This window comes from Seriola lalandi, unplaced genomic scaffold (assembly GCF_002814215.2).
Source record: "Seriola lalandi dorsalis isolate HSWRI2012SDOR001 ecotype SW California unplaced genomic scaffold, Sedor1 jcf7180002054760, whole genome shotgun sequence".
Lineage (NCBI taxonomy): Eukaryota > Metazoa > Chordata > Actinopteri > Carangiformes > Carangidae > Seriola > Seriola lalandi.
The window spans coordinates 326,005-338,814 of record NW_019525313.1 but is presented as its reverse complement, the minus strand read 5'-3'; the positions used below and the strand labels follow the sequence as shown (position 1 = coordinate 338,814).

At 39.9% G+C, this 12,810-nt stretch overlaps 1 protein-coding gene across 2 annotated transcripts in view; it reads right to left on the bottom strand.

Moving 5' to 3' along the window:
- Nucleotides 1–2,943: 2,943 nt before the first annotated feature.
- The window catches only part of phf14 (PHD finger protein 14), a 139,459-nt gene continuing 129,592 nt past the window's right edge, over nt 2,944–12,810 (bottom strand). For both annotated transcript variants that reach the window (XM_023424915.2, XM_087178945.1), the window contains exon 18: nt 2,944–4,267. In XM_023424915.2, the coding sequence (XP_023280683.1) occupies nt 4,193–4,267 (75 nt within the window). In that variant the 3' untranslated portion in view covers nt 2,944–4,192. The remainder of the gene's footprint in view (nt 4,268–12,810) is intronic.

Sequence of the window (12,810 nt, the reverse complement as noted above, 5' to 3'; positions counted from 1 at the left end):
GAATGGCTTCCTTCTTTCAGGCACTTTTCCAGCATCACTAAGGACTGCAGTTCTCCTAAAAAAGACAAACCTGGACGCCTATGCAATAGTAATTATAGGCCCATCTCAAACCTCCCATTCATAGGCAAGGTCATGGAGAAAGTAGTTTATAACCAAATCAACCAATTGAACATAAATGGCTACTATGTTAACTTCCAGTCAGGTTTTGTCAACATCACAGTACTGAAACTGCCCTCCTTAAGGTACTAAAATGATATTCACGTAAACACAGACTCAGGTAAAATTACTGCTAGATCTTAGTGGAGCATTTGATACTGTTGATCATAAAATGCTGCTAGACAAATTAGAGAACTGGGTTGTTCTCTCAGCAACAGCTCTCACATGGTTCAGGACATACTTAGAGGGTAGGGATTGTTTTGTCTCTATTGGTACTCATGAATCAGTGAAAACTACCATGCCATACAGAGTCCCACAAGGATCCATCCTTGGGCCCCTTTTGTTCAAAATTTATATGCTCCCTATTGGCCATATCTTCCAAGAGCACAGGGAGGCTTATCACAGCTATGCAGATGACTCACAGATTTATTTAGCTCTTTCACCTCATGATTTAAGTCCCATTGACTCTCTGTGTCTGTGCCTTGAAAAAGTGAATGGCTGGATGTAACAAAAGTTCCTCCAATTAAATAAAGACCAGACTGAGATAGTTCTATCTGGGAACAAAGAAGGAAAGTTGCAACTTAGTGCCTACCTGGAGTCTAGAGCACTAAAGACTTCCACCCATGTTAAAAACCTGGGTGTTATCATGCATTGCGATCTTAGTTTTAGTGACCACATCAAAGCTATGACAAAATCTGCATTTTGCCACCTCAGAAACAGTTAGGGTCAGAGACTTTGTCTCTAATCAAGGCTTAGAGAAACTCATTCATGCCTTTATATCTTCCAGAGTTGATTATTGCAACCCTCTCCTCACTGGTTCACCAAATAAGACCATTATACAGCTACAACTTTCAGATTCAGATGCTGCTGCTCTGGTTCTTACTAAGAAAAGAGAGCATATCACTCCAGTTCACAGGTCATTGCACTGACTTCCACTCAGATAGACAGTCGGCTTCAAAGTTTTACTTATTGTCTATAAGTCACTAAATGGTCTGGGCCCTAAATATATTTCTGAAATGTTCCATGTATATGAGCCAAATAGGTCTCTAAGATCTGCAGGAGCCGGTGTGCTTAAAGACTAAACACGGTAAAATGGCTTTCAGACATTATGCTGCCCATGCTGGAACCAGCTCCCACTGAAGATCAAATCTGCCCAAACCGTAACTGGCCTTAATAAGAAGCTAAAAACTGCTCTATTTTCCTCTGCCTTCATCTAAATTTTAATCTTGCACTTTACCTATTTTATAATGTGTTTGTTATACTGTTTTTATACTCTTTTCTTATTGTGCTTTTTACTTCTATTTTGATGCTTCTTTTATTTCTGTTAAGCACATTGAATAACCTCTGTGTACGATAATGTGCTATACAGATGAATTTGCCATGCCTTGTTACACTTGGACAGCTTTTGCTGCTGGAAATAAAAGCTTGTTTAGCTATGTTTTCATAACCTAGCCTCTTATCTTAACTTGACCTCTGCCTACACTGCAGCTTCTCCTCTGAATGGATAGTGTTTGGATGTTTTCAATGTGGCATTATTTGCTTGGCAAAAGTCAAGGGCATTGTACAGTGTACAGTGTAGCGATGACAAGTTATTGTTCTGCCAGATGTGAGAGGACGCTGGTGTGTATGTCACTGCTTCTCATTCTGTGGCAAAACCTTGTTTGTTGTGCTAATCTGTTCCTTTTTCACTGAATGTTGGAACTAGCCATCCTGTCTCTACACTTCCCAGTCTGGTGCTGCAAACAGTTTGTAGATTGTGCACATCTGGCCCCGTGTAATTACCTTCTTGGCCGATCTGCTGTTAGCTGTTTGCTGCCAGTCAGATGTCAGCCTTGCTGAACAGCTGCTAGCATAGCCCTGTTAGCAAGTGATCCTTCAGCTCCACCACCCAGTTGTGGATTCTACACTGTCAACCCCGTTCTCCATGCCACGAGACCAGCATTATCTTTGGCTTTGGCTTCCGGTCAAAGCCTGCATCCAGTACAAAGTCCTCTCCCTCACCTACAAATCCTTCCATGATCTCGCATCCCAGTACCTGTCTGACCTCCTCCACCCATATACCCCGTACCGGAACCTATGGTCCTCCGACACTAGTCTGCTCTCCACCCCCTACACCAGCCTGCGATCTTTCGGTGACAGAGCATTAATTGTGGCAGCCCCCTCCCTCTGGAACGCTCTCCTGGAAGCCGCACAGCCTCATCTCTGGACATTAATTTATTTGTTTTTTATTTATTTTGTGTTTCTTTCCCTGTAAAGTGGCCTTGGGTACCTTGAAAGGTGCTATAAAAATCCAAGCTATTATTATTATCATTATTAAAGTCAGGAAATGAAATCATTCAAAATACAAACTACTTGTGTTCATTCACCTGCTGCTTAATGCTACGCTAATTACAAGCTGCTACATCCATAGTATGGTCATATATTACTGAGCTGGATGTTTGTCTGATGCTGCCTCATATTCTCAACATGATGAAACTGTTCATAAAGTCACTCTAACATTTGATCATGTGATCAAAGTTGACTGATCTATGTGAACTTGTCACTGTAGAAAAAGTGGTTACATCACTTTCACAACGAGCTGCAACTTTTGAGCTGCAACACCACACCGCTGACCATCACATATGAAATGTATAATGTCATACACCATATGATCTATTACAATCGTTTCTGAATTGAGAATCGATTTTCTGAATCGTGCTCCTAAAGTGTTTTTGTGTCTTGAATTAAATTTATATTACAGGTCGTACCCACCAATATTTTTTCACTACAGTCAGACAAGAACCACACTTACAGAATTCAAACATTTAATGTGCACTGAGCATCAGTCAAAGAGATGAAAAACTTTTTTGCAGTTCAGATTTATTGGCACTTTAAGGGATAATTCCAGATTTACTGTGACAGTCTGACGGTGCTTTGGCCTGACAGTAGTCTCTGGTCAAGTCGGATGATACTTTAGCATGTAAACAAAACTCTGTGACATATAAACTAAAAGTCAAATCAACTTTACATTTCTTCTGATTGGAGGTAAATCCATTGTATTTAGCATCAAATTACATGTAGTAGTAGTAGTACATTTGAGACACTGAAGCTATGAACACTTATACTCTTTCTTTGTGGCTTTGGTTAATTTACAGTTGTTAAACTTTGCTGACAAGTGAGGGATGATTCACAGGGAGCCTCGAGACCATGGACCACAGACTACCAGCAGGTCAAACTACCATCTGACTAAGAAAAAAAGCCCTAAACTAATTCTACTTTACAAAGTGTGTTAATACAATCTCTGAGTAGACACATTTCCTAAACATGGAAGATTTTATTACAAATCCAATGGTGGTATATTTGTATGTAGCACTTAAAGATACTGAAAATCAAAGATAAAAAAGTTTTTGAACATCAAAACAAAACTCAATACTTCACTGATGTAGTGACAAAATAAGTAGATATTTAAAATGAGGGAAGTAAGAAGATATGCATAAAATATAAAAATAAAATCCTCCAGTCAAATGTCACGTGAAAAGTGTTTGAAGACGGTGGAAAGCACATCACTGCTGTCGTCAGACCAGAGTGAATGTGCTCCATGGGCTCAGCTGTGCTCTACTGAACAGGAGACTGAGGATGCTCCATGTGAACACAATGTCTGATGATCATTAGTGTATGAAAATAGATTGCATGGAAAGTGTCCCTTAATACGTTGGGTGGCTGGGCGGTAACAGTCAGGCACATATCTGAGCTGCAGAAGAAGCACAGAGGTGTGTGTGTGCACCTACGACTGGATGCTTTAATGTGCTGCTCCATGAAGATGTCTGAAATCTGTCCATCTGTTCAGCCACGTCCATAAAAAGTACAAACTCTACCTCGAGTCCAAAGATATCACCATTTAAGTTTTCTAAAATACACCTCTGTTTGCTAAACTATCTGGAGTGGAAACTAACTGCTGGCTGTCTACAAACTTTGGGAGGCTAGTAGAAAGTTACATGTGCTATAGACTGAAGGTGATGCCACAGGGCAGTGGTGTGTCCATGTCCTCTTGTGGTGTTCAGTTTGGAATCTCCTGCTCTGCTGTTTCCTCTTTAACAGAGTCATCTTCCTCCAGCTGCTCCTCCTCTTCCTCCTGCAAACACAGGACACATCACACTGTTTCACTGCTATACTGTTATATCACACTGAAACACATTAGGATTATTAATGCAGAGGGTGGCTCTGTATCACCAGTGAGTGGCAGGCAAGTTGCAACCTCAGAAAAAAATGCAGTTCCTCTAATGACCACCAGCTAATATTCCTCCTTCATGACAACTGTTTATATAACTCAACTGTTCTTATTGAGGACTATATGTATAATTGAGAGCGTAGCCTCTTTGAATCACAGGTGGATGAGCGTATACCTGCCACAAACTGGCATGAACTGAAGTCTTGGCTTCACACACGCTCCTCCTCTTTCACCATTTTTGGTCACTCTGTGCGTCAAAACTTCGTCACAGAGGCTACATCTGTCTATGGTGGCAGCTAGTTGAAGTCATGGCCTGTCTCTACCAGATGCAGGTTGGTATGTTTATTAGTCATGTACCACTCTCTGTTCAACTTACCCTGCAGTGTGACTGTACCACTACCTGCATGTACACAAATGAATGTATAGATGTGTGCAGTGTCTTGGATTTATGGCTCGGGCAGACAAAACCCACATCTTTGCCTGATCTTGATAAGTTCATACTGATTTTCTTTAAGACTCGGTGAAACTGAATTAGAACTATTCAGAGCTTTTCTGTGGTGGCCCGAATGGGTCAAAACAATGCAAAAGCCACAACACAAATGCAGCTTTTATACATTTGTTTTTGTGACTTTTGCATTGTGTTGATCCATCTTGGCCACCGTATTTTTTTCCAGAATAAACTTCACTGACAAAATGGCTTTACAGCTCATGCATTCACTTAATTTTAAAGATTGAACTGTCAGGCCAACATGGATAAGCAGTCCTGAAAGTATGAACATCTACAGTCCTTGGACAACTAAGCAAACTCAATCAGCTAATGAGAATGTGAAATGGTTAAAAGCTCCAGGACAAGGAAAAAGTGTGGACCTTAAGTGGGCATTTTTTTGTCAGCTGCTGTTAAGGGGTAACTGAAAGCTTTGTTTAATACATCCGTTTTAATCAGTTTCAATCAGTTTTCTTGGAGTTAGGATCTATCGGCAGTTGTCTCCAAGAGAAGAAGAGAGAAAGAGAGAATGATGGCTGCTCTTGAGCACATGCTTCAGATTGCAAAGCTGCAAAAGAACCAGTTGTTTAATGTAGAGCCATTCATTTTCAATAAAATTCATTTTGGCTATTTAACTATTATAGGTTAACTGGCTAACAGAGAACTGCCACATAATCTCCTAATTAGCTTTTGTTCCGCTAGCATCTGTATCTTTGAAGGTTTCTTTCATCAGCCTGAACCCTTCTGAAAAGCTGAAACATGTTTCTGAGGTTTTCTCTCTCTAAATTTCTAATATATCTTCAACTGTGTGGGAGAGGAATATTTGAACATCTCACCTAAAATGGTGAGATGTTCAAATATTCTATACTAAGAAACTTTTTGTCATTTTGTCATAGCTAAAATGCTACAAAGTCCCATGTGAGCTTTAGATTCTCATTAGCTAAGACTGGAAACCAGAGAGTCATGGATCAGCTTTCAGAAAATTCAGTTAAAGATTTATTCTGTGATAAAACCCCTGAGGTTACACATGGTATTGGCCAGTTAGCAGGACGTCAGCTCTCAGGGCTCAGCTGTAGACACACACACACACAGTAGCGGTGTGTGACAATTACAGGCCAGTGTACTACAGGTGTAGATCATGGAAATGGGCAGGTATGTACTGTATGTGTGTTAAGGGTTTGAGTGTAGTTTATGAAGGCTGTGAAGAGAGACACAGGAGGAAGAGGAGGAAAAGGGGAAGCAGGTTTAGAGTGGTGGCTGTGGCTCAGGAGGCAGAGCGGGTCGTCCACTAATCAGAGGATCCCTTACTCATCCAGTCCACATGTTTAAGTGTATTTGTATGTGTGAGTGAATGGATGAGTATTGTAAAGTGCATTGAGTGGTCAAAACGACTATAAAAACTCTATATAAATGCCTCCATTTATTGGTGTTGTAAGTTTTACCAGTTGCCATTAGAAATCACTTTGTACTATGTTGTTTCTTTACTTACTTTGTGTTTTATGTACTATTGATTTAGTCAGTAAGACTTCAAACTGATGGATCACAGTATCTAAGTCACTAACATCTAAATCAGGCTTTTTGGATCCACTGTGTTAAAGACAAAATAATCAACTGCTGTATTGACCGCAAAGAAAAGAGCATTAACTTTTCTTTTTTTAAATAAATAACAAAACAGCTTCCAAATGTATGAAAATCAAAGTGACACACTCAGAACAGGAACGGTGGTGGGACCAGCCAGGAGCCGGCTCAGTTAGTAAAGCAGACAAAGTGAAAGTGACAGTGATGAGAGCTACAGCAGTGATTAAACGACTCTGACAAATACTATTATCCCCCATCTAGAGGATAATAAACACATCTACAAAACAAAGTGTGTGATTACTAAGTTGGGATCTGCAGCCCACAACACCTCCTGAATCCACATTCCTCAAGCGAGCTCAGAGCACATATTAGTTAGATTCTAATTCTCTGTCTGTCAAGCACAAATATACATAAATAACATGAATTCTCCCTGACAGACTGATCTCAGCACTGTCTGGTCCGTGCCTATAAAAACACTTGGAATCTAAAAGCTACTAAACCATAATGTCTGTCATCTTCGCCCCTCACAGCTGTAACGACCGTGTGCTTACTAACTAAAACCCGACTATGAAAAGATGAGCTACAGAATAAATCTTCCAACAATAGATTGTGATGAGAAAATTCACCAGTAGACTCCTTTAATATTAGACTACTTGCTCTAAAAATTTGTAATTATATCTGGAAAATGATGTTCTTGCAGATTTATAACAATAACTCACTCATTTCCAGCTGTTACCCAAAGACTGAGTGTCTACAGCCACGTCAGCAGTCGTACAGAGACAGAGGCACAATGCAGCATTAAATGTGATTCTTACCATCGAATCCACCAACACAAAGCTGAAGTGAAATGCAGAAAGTCATGCTCTGTTATTTTAGCTCTCCATGCATCAGCAATGGAGTCTCCAAAACTGTCATTTTAAAAGAGAAAGTAAGTATTCAGTTCAGGCAATGCACCAACTGGCAGTGTGTTTTAAGCAGATCATACTTTTATTTGTTTTAAACACCCAGTAAATCTTTGCCCTATATGACAGCAAATAAGACTCTTGTCTCTTCCTGTTATTGACTTTTATCTGACAGCTTTTACTCTTCAGGATGGGCACTGCTTAGACTGACAACTCATTTTATTGCCTTCCCCTGAATCTCATAATGCCATTAAACATACACAGATTTTACTGCTCGAATATGTTTCTTTCTTTCGTGTGCTGTCTTGTAGACAGTGAAACCTCTAGAGACGCAGCTCACTGCCTGCTCTGATATCTTGGTTTTAGCCATATGTAGATGTACTGGTTGTCAGAACCACACTCCACACAAGGCATCAGGTCCTTAAAACCTCCCAGCACTGATACTGGATTTTAGTAGATCAGTCATAACAAAGACATGCCTTTTCTGGTGCATTACATACTCTTCATAATACATAATGAAGGTATACTGTATGTGATTCACATAGATACACTGAGCCTGGTGGCAAGTGTGACCAAATCACATTTTAAACACCTTCTGCAACGAGAATCAAGTGTTTATCCTTGTTAACATCCATATGATGTTTTTATATAATACAAGATGTATGAGTGAAATAATCATCAACACCGTGACTGAGTGTTTCCACCTTGAACTGCAGTGAGCCAATGACAGTCTCCTAAACACAGATTCAGACAGCCAGGGTTTCATACGTCACAAACCTAAGGAACCAATCCTGTCAATGTGTGGGGACGGGGTGGGGGTGGGCAGAGGGGAAGCCTGGTGTAGTTAACATCCTGATACAATGACTTGCAGGCAACCCTTTACAATTTGCTTCTTCATTGTTTTCAGAGTGGGTTTCCAGTTGCAATACGTTTGCCTGAATTACTTACCACCTGCTGTTGTGTAGCATAATTTAATTACATTTTGACTAGGCAGAATGAAAGTTAAAGATATCTCCAATTTGAGATATCTCTATCTATCTAACTTGATGATAAATATCTACAATCAAAATTATGACTATTCATAATTCCAGTTTAAGATATCTACAATTTAAATCTGATTAGTCACAATTCAGTTCAAGATATCTATAACATTGTTTTGACTAGTTAAAACATAATTTAAGATAACTAAAAAGGACAATATAGATATCTTTAATTGACAGGAGCTGAAGATATCTTGAACTGGAATTATGACTAGTCAGAATTAAATTGTAGCTATCTCAAACTGGAATTATGGATAATCATAATTTAGGTGCAGATATCCACATTTGACATTGTGGCTATCTACAATTGGATTAAAGATATCTGTAATATAAAAAACCCATACACATGAATGGGATTGGGATAGGAAGAATGTCATTGTGGATATCTGAAATGTTCATTTTGACTAGGAATAATTGAATTACGGATATTGTAATGAATATCCAGACTAGCCATTAAATGTTAAAACGGCTTGTCATAAGAGTCACATCCAACACATTTTAAGGCCATGACAGGATTTTTGTCATGAAAAAAAACTCTAAATGATGGGGGTTTAATCAGTGTCAGAAGAGAAACTTAAACATCAGCCACACATTCACCCTGTCAATGTATCTGTCATGTAAACCACTGAAATGTAAATGTCAGGTAGGCTGGGATGAAGATGAGTTGAACTGTATTTCCTGGAGTTTACTGTAAATAATTCAGAGTGGAGGGTGTCAGAGCTATTTGCAGCAGTTGTTAAGGCGTGTGTAGAAACCATGAATTAAGGTTAGGGGTAATGCAAAGGACAGACCATATATCATCTCTTTACTAACAGGAACCTTGTCGGAGCTTCTGGAGCACTCTTGATATGCAGTCTCCCCTGGAGAAAATTGTGCTACTTTTTCCTGAACTCTGGATACTTACTGGTGATGGTCTATAGGGCTGATATAAATCTAGCTGTGGGGTGACACCTCATGAACTCTGCCATCGTATACACTTGTGCCATCCACCAAATCTCCCTGACGGGCCTGCCAATTTTCCAATTACCTGTGGCACCATCCGTTATCAGAGGGCCAGTCAGCTCTTAAATGGGAAACAAGAGGGGAGGAGGGGCCAGCGCATGCTAACTATCTCATAAAGCCAGAGATGTGCCTCCCAAGCCTCCTCAACTGATTTAGTGCACGTCCCTGGGGAGAGGGGTGACAACCAGTCCTCCTGGCCTCTCAGGGCCTCCTCAGGATTTCTCATATGCTCTTTATCGTCCTCGCTCCAACCCCTCGGCCATGTGTCAGTCTTGTCTCTGCCTGAGGGAAAGCAGACGGGTCTAAGTGCTCCACAGCTTCACTGTCGCTGGTATTATCCTGCCGCCTTCTTACTCCTTCAGTCTGGGTATGAGGCCAGCAGTGAGACAGACACGGCCCCATCCTCAACTGTTTTCGTGTCTTTGAACTCCAATGAAATATCATACTGGAAGTGATACTACATCTGAAGATTGCCTCCTGTTAGAGCCCACTCCTCATCTATCTGCTCTTACAGTCAGGCTTATGGAGTGAGTCTACAGATATGGCCTGTGCAGCATGCAATTTGAATTGTCAGACAGATGGAGACGACATGCTGTTAATCATATTCGAAATGCACATATCCCCTGGGGAGTATCTGACGAGTTATTTGAGGGAGGGGTGTATTTGCTGTGAGAGAACGTTATAATTCATGTGCCACATCATTATTCAGCTGTACTGAAATCCACTGTACTGCAATTAATAGCTGAGCCAAACTTTTTTGAGAATGTCTGCATCCAGCCACGGCTTGGTCAGGTGGGGGTAAGACTGAACGATGTGCAACATAAATCATATTGTGATTATTTTTACAGATATTGCAACTGTGATGGATCATGAGTTCAGTTGGACTGGTCATTGTTATATTTGATTTCCATTGAAAAAAATATAAAAATGATGATGATGTGATTTTTGTTGGGTCTGTACCAAATACTGATGTTCCTTTATGTCTGGAGAATATGATTTGTAGGCTCTCTGTCTCTGTAGCACCACAATGCTTCCTTATGTTGTGACACATTTTACCTTTATCAAAAGAGTTGCTGCTATTGTGATTTCGATATTGCACTTGGTCATATTGCAATTTGGATAATATTTCGATTAATTGTCTATCCCTAGTTGCGGACATTGGAATAAGGTGTAAACTCCACTTATTGTGACACATTGTGGACTTTAAGACTTGGTGTGATAAGTGTGCTAGTAAACAACTTCCTGTTTACACATCCAACAGACACACAGCAGCATTAGTATTCACTTAGTAGTTGTTATCGTCCACTTGATGAAGGTAAGTCCAATATTCACTCTCCTCTTAGTTCTGGTTTGGTCTCCACACGTCTCTCCAGTCTGTACCACTACTTTCTACTGCAGCTGCAAACCCGGTTGATGAGAGCTGAGAGCCTGAACCCTACAGTAACACTTTGCATTAACTGCTGTGACAACATAGTTATGACATCACTATGACATGCCAGTATAAACCTCTTGATGCTTCTTCACGTCTATAATTGTGGATAAAGTTAAAATAGAAATAAACAAACTTGTCACTTTCTGCATTGAATGTCTGCCCTCTGTTTTCACTCCTGGCTGTTTCTGATGGACACAGTACAGGAACTGTTTGTGGATACAAAATAAAGTCTGTGTTTCTCTTAATTCACTATCCAGATTCCGAGGTTTACTTTCAGATAGGTTTGAATTGTAATATTCTGACTCATAAGCAGCTTGATGAGCGTCCTCCACCTGGACAACAAATACAGCAACAATAATACTAGACCAGTACTGGGGTATATCACAACCACAACCAAGACTAATGTTCTAATTACCAGTATTACATCACTGACGTTGGATATGAGACACAAAGCATGATTGAATAGAACTGATTGCTCAGGGAAACAGCCTCATACATGGACTGTGAAAATGAATGTTAATATTAAAACACATGTTTCTATGTGATGAGTATTTGAGTGAGTTTTGTAAAGCAACATGTTCAGTTATGTGAACTGTTGATGCGACACATCATATATTAGATCTGATTATTTTAGATTTGACTTTTTTATGTTTACATGTTATTTATGGCCCAGCAGGGGGAGCACTTAGGATAGACAGACTCTTAGGAGAAGCAAGGAAGAAATCCAGGAAGAGGAAGTGTTTTTAAGTGGGGGTTGTGGCCTGTGTGAGCCTCTTTGAGACCATGCGGTTAGTCCAGGTGAGTTGGCCTGTATTGTTTGTTTGTATCGCTTTGAATTGGTTTGTAGTGTGTCTTTGACTGTTTAGGTGAGTTTGTTTGTTTTAGGTGAGTTGTATTGTCTTGGAGAGTGGGGGAGTAGGGGGAGGTAGAGCACAGCCTAATCCGGCGGGGGAGAGTTTAGCTCAACAAGGCATTATCTCCCTGACTCTACCTCCCTCATTCAAAATGGCCGCCACTTTCCAAAAAAAAATCTAGTCCTACACAGCAGAACAGAACTGTTTAGGGGAGTTTTTGTTTGCTGAATCTGCTAGTGTGTTTTGTCCTAGTTGATGATGGTGTTGTTTGTGGTAGCATAGGCAAGATAAAGAAAATAGTTGTGGTGTGAGGAGCAGTGATGGCTGGCATTAGGGGAGTGACTCTGGGACGCAAGTGATCACTGTCTAGCCTCCTGGAGGTGTCGTGGGACCAACTAGACGAAACACTGGTGAAAGGAGGTTCCCACCTGATGACCCCAAAGACATGTTAGTTATCACTGCTCATTAGTTTGTACAGCTAAATTAATAGTTATCATAGGACATGTTAAGCTTAGGGAGCTATTCACTGAGTCTGGTTCATTTTCTGTAGCACAAGATTCTTGTGTTTACCTTAAAAAAAAAAATGTGTATGTTGTTGGTTTTTATGTAATTTTATGAAAATGTATGTGTGTCCGTGTGTCAAGTTACTTTCTTCGACTTCAAATCATTCTTGCAAAAAAATGCTATATATATATATATATATATATATAAACTGCTATATTCAAATTGTTGTCTGTCTAATACATAAAATTATTAATACATTAACCTAAAATAACATTTTGTATTTATGGTGATACTTAATTATGGACAAATATTGTATTTGCATTTTTATTAGTGCCACGGGTGCTCAGCTCCGAGGCACTCCTCTACAGCTAGAATAGCTGAGAGGAGTGCCATCTATTAATATTCCTCAGACTTATTATTATTCTTCCACCAAATTTTGGCGTGTAACTCATCCCGCAGCTTTGAGAAAACCCCAGTAATATATACATCAAAACGTGCGTCTTGATCCCGAAAGAGGTGCTATGACTTTTGGTGTTAAAATTCCAATTTTTCCCAAAGTTATTCCCAAAATACTGGGGATAAATAATGCATTAGGAATGCATTGGAATTTTTTTTAAAAACCCACAAAATTTCACCTTTTTTCTACAAAAT